Source organism: Littorina saxatilis, linkage group LG6, assembly GCF_037325665.1.
Source record: "Littorina saxatilis isolate snail1 linkage group LG6, US_GU_Lsax_2.0, whole genome shotgun sequence".
NCBI lineage: Eukaryota > Metazoa > Mollusca > Gastropoda > Littorinimorpha > Littorinidae > Littorina > Littorina saxatilis.
Genome location: NC_090250.1, coordinates 53406472 through 53428044, shown reverse-complemented (window position 1 = coordinate 53428044; position 21573 = coordinate 53406472). Strand labels below are relative to the sequence as shown.

Sequence of the window (21573 nt, the reverse complement as noted above, 5' to 3'; positions counted from 1 at the left end):
ACACACACCCACCCGCACACACACACCCGCACACACCCACCCGCACACACCCACCCGCACACACCCACCCGCACACACCCACCCGCACACACCCACAAGCACACACCCACCCTCCTTAAAAATGATGTGATCCTCCCCTGCACACACACACCTTTCCCTGTATTTACCTGTCGTCATTTCAGACAATGGGGAATTCACTCCACCTTCCTCCCTCTGGCGCTGGCCAAGATCTACCCCAAGACGATCCACAACGCCGGGTACGCCTTCATCAAGCCGGATCTACCCGGGGTACGAGAGATCTGGGAGGGGCACTATGACTGGAGGGAGAACCACGCCGTGCATCTTTACTACCGCTCCATGGTGGAAGGCAAAGATATTCGGACTAACTATACACTGCAAGAGCTGACTAGACTCAACTCCACTCTCGGAGAGATATCCAGACACATTGTGTTTGGATCCAAAGACGCCTGTTATAGAGGTGTAGGGTTACCAGGGGAAAACAGGCTGAAATGATTCAGAAACGTAGGGTTATTTATGGGCTCTTGATCATGAGTAGACAAGACTGTGAGATCTCTCGTCGCATTGTCATTGGGCTACCAGGCCAGGCTGCGAACAGGCTGACATGATTCTGAGTAGTGGGGCTACCAACGGACTCTTGATCATGAGTAGACAAGACTGAGAGATCTCTCGTCGCATTGTCTTTGGATCCAAAGAAGCCTGCTATGGGGGTTTAGGGTTACTGGGCAAACAGACTGACATGAGTCAGAGTAGTGGGGCTTCCTATGGACTCTTGATCATGAGAAGACAAGACAGAGATCTCTCGGTCCTCAAGTAGCAACAATTTGAACTGAATTGTAGATCGCGGCCTATCACAAAGAACAAGCTTATAAAAGAGAAGGGAAACAGATAATGGTTTCCTAGAATGGTTGACCAGACAGAATTCTACTCTAGGAGAGATTTCTATAGTCACATTGTGATTGGATTTAGTATGCCTGCAATTGGGTTTTGGGGTTACCAGGAGCAAACGGGTCGAAGGTGTATGGCTACCTATAAAACATTGACCAAAACTTTAACCAGACAAAATTCCTTTTTTTTTTTTTTGGAAAAACATTTTATAACGATTACAAAGACAAAGTATTGAACTGCATAACCTGCGCGGTTTGTCGTGCTGTACTGTTGAAGCAATTCTTTCTGTCTCCTGAGTTGTTTGCTTTATTTTGTGTAGATCTGGGAGGGGCACAAATTAAACACGCACGCAGTCTGTCATCCACGATTCAAAACAATCTTACTCTATCGACTACAAAACACAAGTTGACACGAACAGTAGATTAAGGACGTTTCTTACGAAAAATCAAATATACAAAGACCAAACATAAATACACAACTCACTAGCTAACCATACAACTTTTTCTTACGTACGATAACATCCACAACGACAACAACAAGATCAAACAGTATTAAACTCAATAACAACAAAGAATAATTATTTTCCTTTTAAAGCATCTTTCACACCTCTCACTTTCGCTCAGTTCACAATGACGTTATGGTTCCTGCACTTTAAGCTGTTAGGACGGGCTAAGGCTAATAGTCCTCTTGCCAGCCTTATTGATCCCTCTTGTGAACCCGGAAATGTTGAGTACACCAAGAGGTTTTTGCAGAAATGTACTGTATGGGTCCCCAGGAGTCAGAAACTGCCGGATGCTAACTTGCATATGTTGAGCAATTTGCATAATTAGCCTAATTAGCATAAATTAGCATAATTCTTGAAAAGTCAATATCTCAGCAGCCCCTTGGCCGATTTGGACAATCTTGGAGTGGTTTTGTGGTTAATTGATGATTCAGAATCCATTTTTGATATTTCCAAATTCAAGATGGCAACCATTTCCGGTTTAAACCGGAAGTGGCTGTATTTCAGCTCCAAGTGGGCAATAATTGAAATAACGTTAACTCATTTATGAACTGCAGAATGATTATCAATTAATATATGAAAGTAGTATCCACATTCCTGATACTGCCAAAGATGACCTCCTCGTCGGGAGCCATGTGTGCCGCCACTCAGATGGTGCAGCTGCTGTGAGTGCAGATATGTTCGGGGAGCAGACATGCATCGAGCAAGGGAAGGGAGCAGGTGGCATGAAAGGCATTTCTACCAACCCTGAGCAGGTCGCCGTATGGATCCAATCCTTTGGCATCTGCTCACTTCTCTCCAAGTCAATGGATGAGATGTACAATGATGCAGAAGGACTAGATGAGACACAGAAACACAAAACACACAAAGAAGAGGGCAAACGACGGCGAGAGTTGGACGCTGATGACCGAGCCAATATTCTGAGAGTGTTGAACGAAAACTCCAACCCACTCACCACAGAGATGACCACCCTCAACCATATCATAAACGGCCAGATAGCAGATGAAAAGGTGAATGTGCAAGATGCACTGGAGATTGGCAGAGACATGAGCACGAAGTTCTCTTCATCAGTACCTAAGTGATTTCAAAGAAGGTGGTGACAATGAAGTGCATGCCGAAAGGCGTGAAGGTCAATGGAAAGACCGTACGTGACCTGCAGGCTATATTCGCTCGCCTGCTCGTGGTGGGGAGCAAAAGACATATCGAGCTATCCACTCTCTTCAACTATGAGCTTGGTCCAGTCCCTGCTTCCATCATTGATGAGTATGATTTCCTCAGAAAAGGCAACAAGTCTGTGTTTGTTCAGCGCCTTGGAATCCTTGACCCCAATCCTCCAGCACCAGATGTCATACTTGTTGATGCCTCGCAGCTCATCTACCACGTGCTGACCTCGCAGCCAGTATGGGACGCCGGCTTCATCAGCACATCACTGAAACTTACGTCATCTTTGACCAGTACAATCAAATATCTGCCAAAGACCACGAGAGACAGAGGAGAGCTGCAGAGACCTCTACAAAGTATCATCTCTCACTAACAACTCATCCACCTAGCCGAGACAAAGTCATGAAGAACAAAGCAAACAAGAAAATGCTGGGAGAGCTCCTGTGCACTCACAGCATTGGAGATCACATTGAGATGGTCGGCAGAGCAGACAGTATCGTCACTCATGATGAAGCTGACGTCTCTCTCATCTCGTACATGTTAGATGCAGCCAGACGAGGTGCTGCAACCATCCGTATTCTCTGTGATGATCGACACTGATGTGTTTGTGCTCTTAGTCTTCTGGTGCTGGAAGGCTGGCATTACTTGCCGCCTGCAGATGGAGAAATGGAATGGAACTGTTCTGGATATCAATTCAACCGTACATAAGCTGGGTGACCAGTGTCGTTCCATCCTGGCCGTACACGCTCTCTCAGGTTGTGACACTACCTCTTACTCTGTAGGGAAAGGTAAGGTATCTGCGCTCAAGGCCATGGGTGTGGTACCTGGTGACCTGCTTCACTTCATCGGAGAGGAGGGAGCCACTGACTTGCAGATACAAGAGGCAGTGAGGGCTTTCTTCCTGGCTCTCTACAATCAGAAGAAGTCGGCATCTGTGAACGTCGCCAGATATGACATCTACAGAAAACGCAAAACGCCCCCAGCGCCGAAGACACTGCCTCCTACAGAGCGCAATGCTCACCTCCATGGACAACGAGCACATCTACAGGTTCTACTTTGGAAAGCAGCAGACTGTCCTCACCCACCAGCAGTAGAGATCACCAATTTCGGATGGAACATTCTGAACAGAGATGCAAAGGAAGGCGAGGAAGTTGTGATGCCAGTCCTGGACACAAGCCCTGTTGCTCCTCCTGCCCTGATGGATGTTATCAGCTGTGGCTGCAAAGCTGAAACGCCGTGTACAACAGTGAAATGCAGCTGTGCAGCCGAAGGCCTGACCTGTACCAGCTATTGCGTCTGCGGAGGATGTGAAGGTACATGTTGTAACCCGCTCACACCACAAGCACAGCAAGAAATGGACGAAGACATCGATGCAGAGTTTGCTGAAGGAGAAGAAGGAGATACAACAGATGAGGATGCAGCTGACTATCTTGATGATGTGATTTAGCCAGTCATGTTAATCTCGCTTGGAATGGTTCATGCACTCCTTTCTTCCAATACCAAATCATACCATGAATTAATTTGGAGTCTAGTAGTCTATGTTTTAAGAGATATAGTATATTCTGTATATCGTTTGAACAATGTTTCAAAACAATATGCAGTTAACCGAGTTCATTTTTTTTCCAATAAAGGCCTACTAGGAGGTGGAATATGGCCATTTCCGGTTTAAACCGGAAGTGGCGGCCATCTTGAATTTGGAAGTATCATAAATTGATTCAGAGTCATCAATAATCCCAACACCGACTCAAAAATCGTCGAAATCGGCCAAGGGGCTGCTGAGATATTGACTTTTCAAGAATTATGCTAATTTATGCTAATTAGGCTAATTATGCAAAATGCTCAAGACGTGCAAGTTAGCATCCGGCAGTTTCTGACTGCTGGGGACCCATACAGTACATTTCTGCAAAAACCTTTTGGTGTACTCAACACTTCCGGGTTCACATGATTGGCAAGAGGACTATAATGTTACCGGCAGGTGTATCCGTAATCGTCCATGAACTTGGGTTAACGAGGCCGTAGTGCGAAGCGACAGGAGCCATCGGTGACGTCAAGTCCTTGCCAGGCGAGCAGTGCCGTCGTCAAAAGTGGAGCAGGCAGACATCTCTTCAGTAGTAGGCCATTTTAAAGCTCCCGCATGGTGAATGGAATGGTGAACGCCAGACTTAGTTCACAGTAATAGTAACATCGCCCACTCGTCCTTATAATTAACAACTAAGTGCAGGATTAAATGGACATAACTCTTTACTCTCACTCTCATGCATCTCGAACACACATACCAACCGACTTATACATTTAATTCTGCTAAGTATGAAGTCCAACGAAAAATACCAAATTCATTCTGTAAACAAAACTGTCAACCAATCTAGGTAACTCTCCTTTCAACCAAAACATGTTCATCCAATAATATATATACCAAACCATTTTCCAAAACGAACTCACAACTTCATACCGTTCAAGTACAAAAGTTACAAACACGCACGTGCACACTGTACATTCCGCCATCTTGGACTGACCGGTTTTCATAACCCAATAAACAAATCTAAGCCTGAGAATAATTTAACTGTAACCCACACAATACATTATTTAATTATTACATAACACATCCTGGTTGCATTGAAGTAGCCATACCGTTGATAACAGGTTTCCCCTGCCGTTGATAACAGGTTTCCGGCGTTTGCTTGACGTAAGCAAACCCTACGTTCAACGAAGAACGGATTCGCTTGGAACGCAAGCCTTCTTTCCTCGGCTAAAGGCAAAGAACGAATGAATAACAAGTCGCGTAAGGCGAAAATACAATATCTAGTCAAGTAGCTGCCATTTTTCAGCAAGACCGTATACTCGTAGCATCGTCAGTCCACCGCTCATGGCAGCCAAAGGCAGTGAAATTGACAAGAAGAGCGGGGTAGTAGTTGCGCTAAGAAGGATAGCACGCTTTTCTGTACCTCTCTTTGTTTTAACTTTCTGAGCGTGTTTTTAATCCAAACATATCATATCTATATGTTTTTGGAATCAAGAACCGACAAGGAATAAGATGAAAGTGTTTTTAAATTGATTTGGACAATTTAATGTTGATAATAATTTTTATATATTTAATTTTCAGAGCTTGTTTTTAATCCGCATATAACATATTTATATGTTTTTGGAATCAGCAAATGATGGAGAATAAGATAAACGTAAATTTGGATCGTTTTATAAATTTTTATTTTTTTTTACAATTTTCAGATTTTTAATGACCAAAGTCATTAATTAATTTTTAAGGCACCAAGCTGAAATGCAATACCGAAGTCCGGGCTTCGTCGAAGATTACTTGACCAAAATTTCAACCAATTTGGTTGAAAAATGAGGGCGTGACAGTGCCGCCTCAACTTTCACGAAAAGCCGGATATGACGTCATCAAAGACATTTATCAAAAAAATGAAAAAAACGTTCGGGGATTTCATACCCAGGAACTCTCATGTCAAATTTCATAAAGATCGGTCCAGTAGTTTAGTCTGAATCGCTCTACACACACACACATACGGACGAGGAGCACCTTAGGTACCGTTCATACGCAGACGGATCTGTGTGACTTCTGTACGTACGAAATCCACATTAGGTACCGCTTGGCTATACACAGTGTGTAACCCGTACGGACGAAGGCGTTAAGTACCTGTTTCCTATACACACTGATGGTTGTGTATAGTGTTGTTAACCCGTGATTTGTAAAAATGTAAAAAAAAATTACAAATCACGAGGCGCGCCCCGTGATTTGTAAAATTTTTTACAAATCACGTTTTTGCGCCCGATATTTTCTTGTCATCTCCAAAGTCAAGGGACAAAAACGAAATCCGTTGACTTATGGGGTAGCGCGACTGTTAATTTTTAAAAAATTTCTTTCTTTTTTTTTTCATTACTAGGATGTCCCATCGTTGGGAAATTCCGGTCGCTTCCTCCTAGTGGAAAGCTAGCAGTGACAGAGTCGCACTACCCCAAAGTCAAGGGATCTATTAGTCCCGTTTTGCCGTTATCCCAATTCGCCCCATCCCATTTTGGCGACATTTCTCAGGCCAAGTGTCATTTTACCACCATATCATGTATCATTAGCTCCACATCCCATTTTGGCGCAATCCCGTTTCGCCGTTAGCCCATTTTGCCCCCATCCCATTTTCGCGACATTTTACCGACCAAGTATCATTTTACCACCATGTCATGTACCATTAACTCCACATCCCATTTTGGCGCAATCCCATTTCGCCGTTATCCCATTTTGCCCCCATCCCATTTTCGCGACATTTCACAGGCCAAGTGTCATTTTACCACCGTGTCATACCACTAGCGCCACATTCCATTTTGTCGCCATGCCGTTTTGCCGTCATCCTATTTCGCCGCCATCCCTATTTCGCGACATTTTGGATTGTGGCAAAAATTGAATTTGGCGTAAACGGAATGTCTTCCTAGTTGAATAACGCAGTATAGTAGTATAGTGAGGCTTGGCAAGAAGAATAAATCAAAAATGGGATGGCGGCCAAATGGGATGGTGTTAAAATGGAATGTCGCGCTATTGTTATGACACGGTAGTAAAATGACGCTTGGCTTGTGAAATGTCGCAACAATGGGATGGGGGCTAAATGGAATGCGGTGAAACGGCATGGGGGCCAAATGGGATATGGTGGCCAAATGGGATGTCGCGCTATTGTTATGACATGTTAGTAAAATGACGCTTGGCTTGTGAAATGTCGCGAAAATGGGATGGGGCAAAATATAAGACGGCGGCAAAATGGGATTGCACCAAAATGAGATGTGGAACTCAGCGTAGAGGCTCTAAACAATACAAATTAATAATAATAAAAGGCATGCATTACTTTGTGGAATGCGATATTTTTACATTTTTACATTTTTACAAATCGCGGTTTTAGGTTCGACGTGATTTGTAAAATGTTTTTACATTTTTACAAATCACGGGTTAACATCTGTCAGTAAAGTGTGATTAGATGAGAATGGAACTTTAGATCTCTTTCATTTTAATATACAACAAACATAAACATTTTGGTTGGTTTCTTTGGGGTTTAACGTCCTTTTTTTACCACCAATAAAGCTACCCTTTCAAATTTTTTTTTTTTTTAACATTTCCAGTTCTTTTATCATCAGCACAATCTTTTTTTTTTCTTTTTTTAAATTTCCTTTACATGACATAACACAAAACAACAACAACAATAAAATAAACAAAGAGAAAACATAAGAAAGTATCACAAGTTATAGTACAGTACAACGCAATCTACTCTCTATCTCCCTCTCTCTCTCTCTCTCTCTCTCTCTCTCTCTCTCTCTCTCTCTCTCTCTCTCTCTCTCTCTCTCTCTCTCTCTCTCTCTCTCTCTCTCTCTCTCTCTCTCTCTCTCTCTCTCTCTCTCTCTCTCTCTTTGGTTTTTTGTTTTTGTTTAAATTGGAGAAAACCTGTTTCTTTTTTCTTTTTTTCTTTTCTTTTTTTGTGTGTGGTTTGCATGGTTGTGTATACAGAAAGCAATTGAGGAGCCATACATGGTTACTTTTTTTTTTCTCCTTTCTTGTTTTTCTTCTCCTTTTTAATTTTTTTTTCTTATTCTCGTCCATCCGCTCCCTCCCACCCCCCTCATGCATAATATTCACAAACGTCACATATCACTTCACCTCATCTCGACTTATACATTACTCACAATCTTCTAATGTACATTTCATTTTCCAATATATAATATTCAAATCGTATCTATCATCATACTTATATTTACTAATACACATTTTTGCAATCAAAATAATGTGATTAAGTACCTTATTATTTTGGCATATATTACTAGGTTGATAACCAAACAAGACATCGTGTTCAAAGAGGTGCACATTTGATCCTGTATTTCTAAAAATATAATGGAAACATTTTCACAAAAGCTCGTCAACTTCTCACATGCCAAAAAAAGTGTTCAACATAATCAATGTGTTTACAAAATGTACATAATTTTGTTTCTCTAATTTTCATTTTATTTAATAATATATTTGTGGGATAAATATTATGTAGTATTTTCCATTGTAACAATCTCAATCTTTCTTCTTTTGTACATTTGCTTGGTAACAGCCAATAACTGTGATCTAGTTTAACCTGATATTTATGTAAACAAAATGTAGCAGCGCAAGGCTCGCTCGCTTTAGACTGGACTATCAGCATGCGAAACTTTCTCGCGGAGGGGTTAATGATCACAGGGTTCCGTGTGTCAAGGTCATGATTGTGTTCGCCTGCTCGCGGGCTGGCTGTGTTTTTGCGAAGTGCAAGCGCTCGCAAAGCAGTCTTCACTGCGCCGTACTAAAACATTTTAGAGGGACTGTATCCTATCTTTGTGGAATCATATCTCCGTTAACCCAAATATCTTTCACCGTATCTAAGTGCGCTTCTATCCATTTTTTTAAAAATATAAGCTTTTATTTTTATAAACCACTTTTATATTGTTCCACAAACATTGATCGCCAAAGCGATCTTCTCTCTCATAAATCAATGCTTTATTATAGATCCATTTTAAGAAAAAGTTCTTTCCAAAAGTTTGATCGAATGCATTCAATACCTTGGAACAGTTTTAGTGGTGTTGTGGCTTTAAAACAAAGTAAATTTCTTCCCAATACCTGATACAGACTTAATGGAATCGTTGTCCACGGTTCATGTTTTTGTTGTTAAAGTTTTGCTGCCCATGTGAGTAAAAAAGAAGTCTGCATATCGTGGACGTTTATCATGTTAATACCACCTTCTTCCACCACATTACACAATACATTTCGTATAACTTTTTCAAAGGCTTTTGCATTTGAATACTTCCTTTTCCAGAGAAACCTGAACAAAATAGTATTCAACTTATCGAGAACTTTAACAGGGGCAAGAAGCGCCTGCATAACGTAAACAAATTGTGAAACTAAGAAGGACTTAATAATACATGCTTTGCCGCATACACTTAAATTTCTTCTTGACCATCTGCAAATGATTTGTTCAACTTGTTCAAGTCTTTTGGACCAATTTTCCATAATTTCAGAGGCCGGGATGTCATTTTTAAAAATAATTCCCATGATTTTAACCTGGGTATTCCATTTAATATCGCAATATTTCTCTTGACAGTTTTTACGCGATCCCAACAACATTGCTTCCGTTTTACTTTTATTTAATTTTAAGCGAGATATATTGGAGAAATCATCAATGATTTTTAAAACCGTTTCCATGGCGTTTTTATCTTGAAGTAAAACAGTTATGTCATCGTCGTACATAGCCAGTTTCAAGATACGCGATGTTTGTTCTGCAAAACCTACATCTGGTAAGGCAAATCCTGTAATATTGGGGTGACTTCGGATTTTGATTGCTAATAATTCTACAGCAAGCACGAAGGCCAAAGGTGAGAGGGGACATCCCTGACGGATTCCGGAATTCACACTTATTTCTTCCGAAATCCAACCCATATAATTTATGCAGCTCGTGGTGTTTGTCATTAAAACTTTAATCCATTTAACAAATTTGTCGCCAAAACCAATTTTTTGTAAAGGACCAGACCACATAGTCTTTTGAGACGGAATCGTAGGCTCGGGCGTAGTCAAGGGCAAGTAATATACCTAGTTGATTTCTTTCATTAGCGTAATTAATGACATCATCAATTAATCTAATCAAGTTACTTGCCTTTCTTCCCTTAATAAATCCTGTCTGATCTTCTGACACGAGGTCAGAAATAACACTAGATAAGCGCTGCGACTCGTCGCGATATAACCTTCGTGGTTGAAAACGACGTTAAACACCAAATAAAGAAAAGCGCTGCGATAAAAATTTTGCCAGCATTTTATAATCTGTATTTGTTACAGATTATAGGGTCTCCAATTCTTAAGGCTATCTCTCGGCAAATCTTTACCCTTATGGATCAACGTGATAACTGCTCTTTTCTGAGTATCTGACAATTCACCGACTCTAAATGCACTTTGAAGGGAATTAACCACCATCATTTTTACTTTAGGCCAAAAAAATGTCATGAAACTTGTAGTCAATCCGTCTAAACCTGGTGACGAACCATTTTTTAATAAAGACAGCGCCCTGCCGATTTCTAACACGGTAAAATCAGTTTCCAAAACATATTTTTGTTCGTCATTTAACTGAGGAATATTTAAATTAAGAACTTTACTTTCAACATCCTCCTCAACAAAGTTCCCATTTTTATCAAACAAGTTATTGTAAAATTTCACTTGCTCCTGTAACATTCCTTTTTGTGTCGTTATCTGAGAGCCATTTTCATGACTTAATCTGTCCATAAATTTTAAATTAGCTTTCACTGTTTCCATATTTAAAAAATATAATATCCCTTCACATGCACAATTCTATATAGCATATTATAACCAAACACAATAGCAAATAAGCAAACAAACTCAGAACATGGTTTGAAAGGGTAGCTTTATTGGTCTTTTTTCGAACGATGTAAGGATCACTATATCCCGCCAAACCGTAACACGGTGGCCAAGTGGTAAGGCGTCCGCCCAGTCAGCGGGAGGTCGTGGGTTCGAACTCCGGCCGGGTCATACCTAAGACTTTAAAATTGGCAATCTAGTGGCTGCTCCGCCTGGCGTCTGGCATTATGGGGTTAGTGCTAGGACTGGTTGGTCCGGTGTCAGAATAATGTAACTGGGTGAGACATGAAGCCTGTGCTGCGACTTCTGTCTTGTGTGTGGCGCACGTTAAATGTCAAAGCAGCACCGCCCTCGTGGTCGGCTGAGCGTTAAGCAAATAAACAAACAAACAAAATATATCCCGCCAACTAGAGTTATTACGGCTTGTTGATTTTGCCAATACAAAAGTCATTTTTTCTCACTTCATTGAGATGGCCGACATCCGTATACGTAGCATTATGCTTTGATGATGATGTTGAGACCATCCAATCACAGCCCCCGAATTCCCCCACGTGTCCATCAGAATTGTTCCTCTATGATACTCTCCATTTATTGTTACGATAACGGGATTTCCAGGTTGATAGTGTTTAATTCTTTTTTCGCGTCTTGTTTTGCTACCTTATCGACCCAGTCGTCAAATAAGCCACTATGACATTGTATCTAAGAAAACTTAGGCCTAATGTTTCTTCCATGTACAATCAAGCAATGAATAATATTGTTTTTCATATATTATATCAAATCTCTTATATTATTAAAAGCTGCATCAAAAGGTTTGCAACATTGATATCGGGACTACACAAAATAGAATGTTTATATAATGGGTAGTGGTGGATAATGCTGTCTGGATTAAAATATTAAAAGAGGTAAACAGGTGGCGAACTGTATTAAGTTTCACTGACGGTCTAGTCTTCAGTGACAGTGCAAATAACAAATCAGAGGTGATTCTTGCTAAACATCAAGCTTTTATTTATCCGTATGAATTTAGAAATGAAAAACGGATTGACAATTAAGGGTAAAGAGAGAGGGAGGGAGAGAAAGAAGGAGGGGGAGAGAGAGGGAGGGGGGAGAGAGGAACGGGGGGAGAGAGGAAGGGCGAGAGAGAGGGATGCGTGGGGCTAGCGATTGGGGTGGGGGGCCGTGAAGAGGAGCAGCTACTCTTAGAGCGGTTCGACTCACGCAGTGGCTATACATTACACGGTTCGCCTGCCATCAATTAAAACGTCGTCAAGCAGGTAGCCCGCTGAGAAACCTACTGGAGAGCAAGAGAGACAACTGGACGCTTAACAAGGGTAAACGGAGAAACAGAATCCGTTAGTCGCCTCTTACGACATGCTGGGGAGCATCGGGTAAATTCTTCCCCCTAACCCGCGGGGGGTGATAATAATTAACAAGTGACCATAAGGATCCTAATACTTTCCGTATATCATCTCGTGCTGTGGTTGTTGTTTTATTATTTAAAGTCTTCTTCATCGAAATGATAAGACATCTCGGACTGATTGGTCCTGATATGGCTGATATTGGGTGTAAAGTTCCCTCGCATAGTGAGCATATATTAAAACCCTTCCTGGCCGGATAATATGGTTCCTAGGGTCACCAAAGTTCAGAGCTTCTCGGCATCGACTCCGATGAGCATGCTTCCTAATAGTTTTATCAGTTTTGAAGAAAAGTGGGTGCAAACGAAAACAAAATCCTGACGGGATTTTTTTCAATTTTTTTTTTTAACCTGCTGCATGCAGGTTTGCTGCTACTACAATTATTTTTTGCCTTATTATTATTGTTGTTATTATTATTTTTGTTTGTGTGTGTGGCTTGGAGCAAACCTTCTTCATATGTCTTTTCTTTTCTCAGTCAAATGTGTACATTTTTAAATCAAATAAATAAATAAATAAAAATAATCATAACATAGATTTATTCCTAATGTTCAGCTCAGTTTTTAATAATACACCCACATCTAACTTTTTCCCATATTTAAATTTTCCAATGGTCATTTTGGTAATTAAAATACAATGATTCACAAAATAAATATAATCATTTTTCAAACTTTCCCTAAATTAACCCAAAAATACATTTTCTTCATTCAAAATGATGGCAACATGTATTTTCTTATAAACAAAATCTTTACATATTTTACAACCCTTCATCGATCACCTCTTGGCAACTAAAAAAAGAAATGTTCAAGGGTGTCTAATTCATTACAAACTTCACACTTATTCGATGTTCGTAATCCCATTTTGTTTAATAAAATATTGGTTGGATATATTCTATGTAATAATTTCCAGTGCAGCAGACGTAATCTTTCTTCTTTTGTGCTGTTAACAGCCAGTAACCAGTTTCTCTTATCCAAATCTACATTATGTTTTCGTTTCCAAAAATCACAGGCACTCGGAATCTGGACATCAAGATCAACAAAATATTTTCTAATCAACTTTGCTGTTATATTAACACCATTAACAATGAAGTCCTGCAATGTAAAATATTGATATGGTATGTGTCTGTACGTCTGGATTTAAGTGCTGTGCATAATGCATTGTATTCAAACTGTCTGGATGGTTTATAACCCACTTTTTGACATACATCTTCATGCCTGACGGGATAATGTTGGCACTAGGATCATCAAACTACAGAGCAAATCAATATCAATCACCACAAACTGGGGCCTTAATTTCGGAGAAAATAACTGTGTCCTTACTGGAGACATTTGAGTACATGTATACGAAATAGCATTTCCTGATGGGATAATTTTGAGTGACACCAGGGTCATCAATCCGCAGGACATAATTATGAGCGTTTATTCCCATGGACCTCGAGCTCATAGCCAAAGTGAGTTTCAATAGCTTTACCCATTTGGGAGAAATGAGTACATATAATGTTAGTCATATTGAGAACAGACACAAGTCAAACGGGATAATTGCACTATGATCAACAAACTACTTCGTTTGAATGCAAATGTGTTGTTGTTCGTCACCCAGAGGGTGGACGTTTGCGTTTGTTCCGGTCAGTCTATATAATTTCACAAAAGTCACTAAAATATCACTCACGCGAACTGTGAAGACGCAAAATAGATAAGTTGGTAAATTGCTCTCCTAACGTGACAAAAGGAAAGTGTCCGAGGCAGGAGATCGAATCCCATTGGCGTCGTTAATTTAAAAAAGAGCTTACTGGGTGACGCAGGGGTTTGTCGGACCTGTTCTTCTTAGGGGTTGGGGAGGGGGGGTGTTGCGTTGTTGTTGTTGTTTTTTGGGGGAGAAGAACATTGCAGTTATGATAAAGAAACATTCTTTCAATATTTGTCCCGCGTTAATCTGTGTGAAATCGCTTACCGTTGCCAATAATAATGCATATATTAATACAGGTACTGGTAGCCTCAGTCACACGAAATTGCTAATTTCTGTGGTACTGGGCAACTTTCACGTTATTCCTTTTGCATGGGCATAGTGGAGGCCACCTCGATCAGGACTGGCTGGGTCTAATGTATTTATTTTTTTAATTAAGTGGGTTTATTTGAACAATAAATATTTTTAACTACCGCCGGATGCCCTTAGGCACCCCTGAAACTCGACATGCAGCCGTCCGAGAATCCAATAAACACTTTAGACAAAGTAGTATCATGTCAAATCAAGTTCACTCTCTTACCTATCAAGTTATTATCGTTGTTACTTATTTAAATGGCAAACGGAACATCCATTGCCTATGGTTTTTGTAATGTCATAGATGTATTTTTCCCTGAAACTTTTGCAAATGATTACACTCTTGCTTCATCACGTTCTAATCACGTACGTTCGAATCCACGCGGTGTCACTTTTTTTTTTATCCCTTTCCCCTACGCTACATTACTTTTCAGGGAATGATTGTGTGCTGTTCATTGTTATTTTATTTTACTGATACGTTTTTTATAACTTAATTCGTCATCCAGCGGGGACGTTTGCGATTGTTCCATTCCGTAAGTATGTATGTATGTATGTATGTATGTATGTATGTATGTATGTATGTATGTATGTATGTATGTATGTATGTATGTATGTATGTATGTATGTATGTATGTATGTATGTATGTATGTATGTATGTATGTATGTATGTATGTATGTATGTCACAATATAGGAACTGCGATAAATCCTGAACCGCTAAGTATTTTTCAACCAAACTTTTTAGGTAGATGTAGACACACGATAGCCTATTGTGTGCAACATTTATATTGGATAGGTCAAAGGTCAAGGTCATTACGGGGCCCAATGGTCAAAATACATAATCAGCCATATCTCCCAAAGTTCTGGGAATATTTCAATGAAACTTTTTTCATTACATACTCTGAGAAAGGGTCTACAAAATAGCAGTAAAAAATACCAAGTCACAGCGAGAAATTGTTTTCATAGCCAATAGCCAAAGTGAGTTTCAATAGCTTTACCCATTAATTTTGGGAGAAATGAGTACATATATATGTTAGTCATATTGAGAACAGACACAAGTCAAACGGGATAATTGCACTATGATCAACAAACTACTTCGTTTGAATGCAAATGTGTTGTTGTTCGTCACCCAGAGGGTGGACGTTTGGGTTTGTTCCGGTCAGTCTATATGTCACAAAAGTCACTAAAATATCACTCACGCGAACTGTCAAGACGCAAAATAGATAAGTTGGTAAATTGCTCTCCTAACGTGACAAAAGGAAAGTGTCCGAGGCAGGAGATCGAATTCCAGTGGCGTCGTTAATTTAAAAAAAAAAAGCTTACTGGGTGACGCAGGGGTTTGTCGGACCTGTTCTTCTTAGGGGTTGGGGAGGGAGGAGGTGTTGCGTTGTTGGTTTTTTTCGGGGGGGGGGGGGGAGAGAAGAACATTGCTGTTATGATAAAAAAAAATTCTGTCAATATTTGTCCCGCGCTAATCTGTGTGAAATCGCTTACCGTTGCCAATTATAATTCATATATTAATACAGGTACTGGTAGCCTCAGTCACACGAAATTGCTAATTTATGTGGTACTGGGCAACTTTCACGTTATTCCTTTTGCATGGGCATAGTGGAGGCCACCTCGATCAGGACTGGCTGGGTCTAATGTGTTTATTTTTTAATTAAGTGGGTTTATTTGAACATTAAATATGTTTACCTACCGCCGGAAGCCCTTAGGCACTCCTGAAACTCGACATGCAGCCGTCCGGGATAAAACTGCCCGAGAATCCAATAAACACTTTAGACAACACAGTATCATGTCAAATCAAGTTTACTCTCAAACCTATCAAGTTGTTATCGTTGTTACTTATTGGAATGGCAAACAGAACATCCATTGCCTATGGTGTTTGTAATGTCATAGCTGTATTTTTCCATGACACTTTTGCAAATTATTAGTAGGCCAGTTGGTTAGGACACTCTTGCTTCATCATGTTCAAATCACGTACGTTCGAATCCACGCGGTGTCACTTTTTTTCTCCCTTTCCCCTACGCTACATTACTTTTCAGGGAATGTGTGCTGTTCATTGTTATGTTATTTTACTGATACGTTTTTTATAATTTAATTCGTCATCCAGCGGGAACGTTTGCGATTGTTCCATTCCGTAAGTATGTATACATGTATGTCACAATATAGGAACTGCGATAAATCCTGAACCGCTAAGTATTTTTCAACCAAACTTTGTAGGTAGATGTAGACACACGATAGCCTATTGTGTGCAACATTTATATTGGATATGTCAAAGGTCAAGGTCATTACGGGGCCCGATGGTCAAAATACATAATCAGCCCTATCTCGCTAAGGTCTGGGAATATTTCAATGAAACTTTTTTCATTACATACTCTGAGGAAGGGTCTACAAAATAGCAGTACAAAATATCAAGTCACAGCGAGAAATGTTTCACAAATTCGAGTTGATTTTTTTTTAAGTTGAAGGGACTAATGTGCTGCGTCTTCATGTTCAATTTCATAAAACATGGTTGGCTGGTTCCAAAGTTATAAGGGTTTTAGTGTTTGATTCTCCAATGCATAAACATCCATATCTCCCAAAGTTCTGGGAATATTTCGATGAAACTTTTTTTTTATTACATACTCCGAGGAAGGGTATACAAAATAGCAGTTACAAATTACAAAATCACAGCGAAATGTTTTTCGAAGAAAATCGAGTTGATTTTTTTCTTCCCTTTTTTCCCTTAAGTTGAAGGGACTAATGGCCTGCGTCTTCATGCTTAATTTCATTAAAAAAAATGGTTGGCTGGTTCCAAAGTTATAAGGGTTTTAACCATCATATGTGTGGTTATCATATGACTGATAGTTAAATAAGGCTTCGCTGATCAGGAGCTAATCTACTCCAATCACCATCGCTTTGAAGCTATGAATACAATAATAAATCAGTCATTATTCAGACAAGATAAGTCGACCATTGCAACAATAATAGCAATTGATCATGGGATGGATTCGCATAGACACTTTAATATCCACACCATCAGTGATTAATGAAAATCATAAAACATTTGTTACATCCCGTGAGGAGCACGAGTATTGCTGGTGATATACTTCCTAATGCAAGGAGCCCTAGTCGTTTACATAAACCGAAGATGGGGAGGTAGAACTTTTCTCCCCCTTCTTCAATGCTAGCGTTCTTGGCCAGGGCACGGTAACTTGATCCCAACACGAAAAGGAACGCTGAAAACATGGTCCTGGGGCGCCGCGAACCGGTGGTCAGTATCCTTGGCACAAAGGGTCAAAAATCCAAAAAATAAGCCCTTAAAAAAATAAGGCCTTATTTTTGAAAATATGCCCATATTTTTGAAAATAAGCCCTTATTTCTAAAATAAGGCCTTATTTTCCATTATTAAGGCCTTAAATCTTTAAGCCCTTAAAAAAATATGGGCATAAAAAAATAAGCCCTTATTTGAAAATAAGGCCTTACGAGAAATAAGGCCTTATTTCTGTAAGGCCTTAATAAAAAATAAGGGCATAAAAAAATAAGGGCATAAAAAAATATGGGCATAAAAAAATATGGGCATAAAAAAATATGGGCATAAAAAAATATGGGCATAAAAAAATAAGGCCTTATTTTTTTGACCAATCATGAAGCTGAATAGAATTCGGCTGCGCCGCTCATGCGCAGAGATCTCATAACAAACATGGCGAATGGGGGGTTCAGAGATCGTGATGAATTTTTGAGAAGAACTTGTGCTGAAATTGCAAATTGCGAGAGAATTGGGGTTTCCGATGAGGTGTATGTTCGCTCAAGATAAGCATTGTTTACATGAAATGACTGTTTGATTTATATCAGTGTAACAATCATCTTGATCTTGCTCTAGCTCCGGATGCGCAGTAGCGATGCGCAGAAAAATATGGGCATATTTTTTTTAAGGGCTTATTTTTGTATGGGCATATTTTTATAAGGGCTTATTTTTTTAAGGTCATAACAGAAATAAGGCCTTATTTCCGTAAGGCCTTAACAGAAATAAGGCCTTATTTCATTATGCCCTTATTTCCTTATGGCTGTAAATATTTAAGGCCTTATTTCTAAAATAAGGCCTTATTTATAGAAATAAGGGCTTATTTTCAAAAATATGGGCTTATTTTCAAAAATATGGGCATATTTTTTTAAGGGCTTATTTTTTGGATTTTTGACCCTTTGTGCCAAGGATAGGTCAGCATCTGACTTACAGTGCTAGCTCGGCGAAGCCACGGCGAAAGGGCTACGGCTGTAACCCGATAACGGCACCGGCTGATAACAAGTTCACGCTGATATCAATGGCCTTGCTGCATCGCCAATTATCCTTCTGAGGCTCGGGCACCCCGCTGCAACAGCCTCTCCTTTCCACCTCTACAATCGGAGGGAGGTTCCTCTGCCAGCCACCGATGCTCTGGTTGCTTCGCCTTTTCGTGGTATTTGACCTCCTTGACCTCTAATAACATCTAGCCTTGTGTAGAGCACTTGAAAATTGGCGATTTATCACAAAATCAGGACTATCATAATGTAAGACAAGTACTACACTTATCAATTTTTTCATATTTTTTTGTTGCTGTTTAATTTTATTATTATCATAAAACTATTAATATTATAATTAAGTTCTCATGACCCACAATCTTGACAATAACTGAAGTAATGACATCAGAGACTATGCCTTGAAGCTCTTGGACAACATTCAAGTGTGTGATATTTTTTCTGATGTTACTGACAACCTTGAAAAATAACTGTGAAGTAAAACAGCACCCGAGACTATTAGCCCTGACATATATTTGACAATGTTCAAAAAAAATTTCTGCTACTATGGGAATAACTGAGGTAATGGCGTGAAGTAATTAATATGTGTTGTTCATAAATGTGTAATATTGTGTTTCACTATGGCTCTCACTGATTGTACACGAGGGTCCATAACTCTACAGTCTCGTGCCCTGTTCCCCACTCAGTGACGCTGCTGCTCCATTTAGCGAAACAGTCATGCCTAGTGAGTTAGATAACCTGCAGCACCCCCCACCCCCCCACCCCACTCCTCCGAAAATAAGCAAAGGGACCATAAGGATCATTAAACCGCCCGCTTATTACCCCACCCCTGGAATGAAGTAAAAGAAGACCCCAAAAATAAATACAAAATTAAAAAATAAAAACACCTGCCAAATTAAAGAAGTTTGTAACATGAACTATAAAAGATGATTAACCAACAATCATAAAACAAGAGGAATGGGTTCAAAGGGATCCCTGCGTCACATTTCACACACAAAAAATAACATGAGATTTTAACCCACGGCAACCTTGGAGACCACAGGCGAACGACATACCAACTACGCCATAACGGGTTACAATTACAATTATAGATTGTTTTTGTCTGCCTTTACCTCGCGGGCTTTTACGGGCTATGTAAGGATAATTTTGTTTAACTTCATCTAAGAACTTGATTTACAGACACATTTTTAGCGGAAACACCCTGAATTGTTTCAACAGAGTTGAAGGGTCGTCTTCTGAGTATGTACTACAAACATTTTGATTAAAATATTCAAAGAAGTTTGGGAGATCTATTGATGTTCACGTGTATGTGGGGTTATGGAGTCGTCGAGTCGAAGACTGTGCGGAAACGGTACGCCGATTACACCATGTTACATATACACAACCTATATACTATGGCGGTGTAGCCTAATCACAATTAAATTGGACGTGCACTAACCATACATTTTAATATTTTGAACCGAGTGACACCAAATGCTTTGATGTTCGAGTCTGTACTTTCAAGCAACACAGCATGATTCATCCCATGTGTTTTACACCATAAGTGTAGCAGAAGTCCCTATACAATCTTCATGTATCATACCATTATATAATCTATGATATATATCAATTAAATATGTATAGATAAGGCTATACACTTATCATTGCTTGCATTAAACCAGACACATAGAGACAGACAGAGATAGGGACAGACGGAGAGACCGACGCGGAAACAGATAAATAAAGACAGACAGGAGGAGAAAGAGAGGGAGAGAGAGGGAGAGATCTAAAGACAGAGACAGACAGCGGTAACAGCATCAAAATACATCATTTAACAACGATATCTAAAAGCATAATACTATTGGTGGTATATGAAGAAAAGTATTGAAAGGAGTGCCCGGCGGGATAATAGTAGGACTACGAATATAAGTTTTAGTTTCAATCGTGTGGCGCCATCTTTGAAGGCATACGCACAGATTCAGCTCATTTGACTCTAAAACATCCGTTATCTGAGTACGGACAGTAAAACAGAAGGACTGCGTGACTGTATAGCATTCTGTATACATACTATTATGCTCATACTGTCTTATACTGTTTAATACGTTCGCCAGAGACGTTTCTGTTTAATTTTGGTAGCACTTATTTGAGCCTCGTGCTTTTGTGTTTCTTCATCTTGCCCTTTCTATTGTAATTCGGACTGTTGGATAGATATGTATTTAAACCAAAAGAAGGAACTGTCAAAAGACACTAAACAGTGTTCGATTAAACAACGCATCAGTTCAGGCGCAGTCAAGTCCAGACTAGCCCCTGTCAGTCACTCCAGTACACGCGTTCGGAATGCACGAATGGATAAGCGTGTGCTTGACACGGTTAGTTAAACACTTCCCCTCTGCCTTTAGGTAACTTGACACTGATAGCGCGGCGGGGAGGAAGCTCAGTTGGTAGCGCGCTGGCTTTGTAGCCAGTTGGTCGCTATCAGCGTGGGTTCGATCCCCACGTTCGGCGAGAGATTTATTTCTCGGAGTCAACTTTGTGCAGACTCTCTTCGGTGTCCGAACACCCCCGTGTGAACACATGCGCACGAAAAAATCCCACGTTCACAGCTAAAGACTCGGGGCTTGGAAACCACGAAGACACGCATGCATGATCTCTCGTCTCCGATTATAATGATCGTATTTCGATACTTTGACGAGACAAACCCAATGCTGGTGTGTCGAAGAAGACAGCCACAGCGGGCTTGTTCGAATCAAAGTATCACACCATAACTTCAACGTATTACCAATACCTGTCCCAATATAGACCAGTTTGTCTAAGAGGACGTAAAACCCTAAAAGTCAGTCACACTGATAGCCGAAGGCGCAGCTCCTTTGCGGGCCCAGTCCATAAAACAAGAGGCACATACAATACACGCACAGGGGTAGAGGAGACGAAATAGGTGAA

General features: G+C 40.1%; 1 protein-coding gene across 1 annotated transcript in view; it reads left to right on the top strand.

The window, feature by feature from the left end:
* Nucleotides 1–1096, top strand: part of LOC138969528 (uncharacterized) — a 47957-nt gene extending 46861 nt beyond the window's left edge. Inside the window, exon 4 of the mRNA XM_070342353.1 lies at nt 183–1096. Within this exon, the coding sequence (XP_070198454.1) occupies nt 183–513 (331 nt within the window). The 3' untranslated portion in view covers nt 514–1096. The remainder of the gene's footprint in view (nt 1–182) is intronic.
* Nucleotides 1097–21573: the final 20477 nt, after the last annotated feature.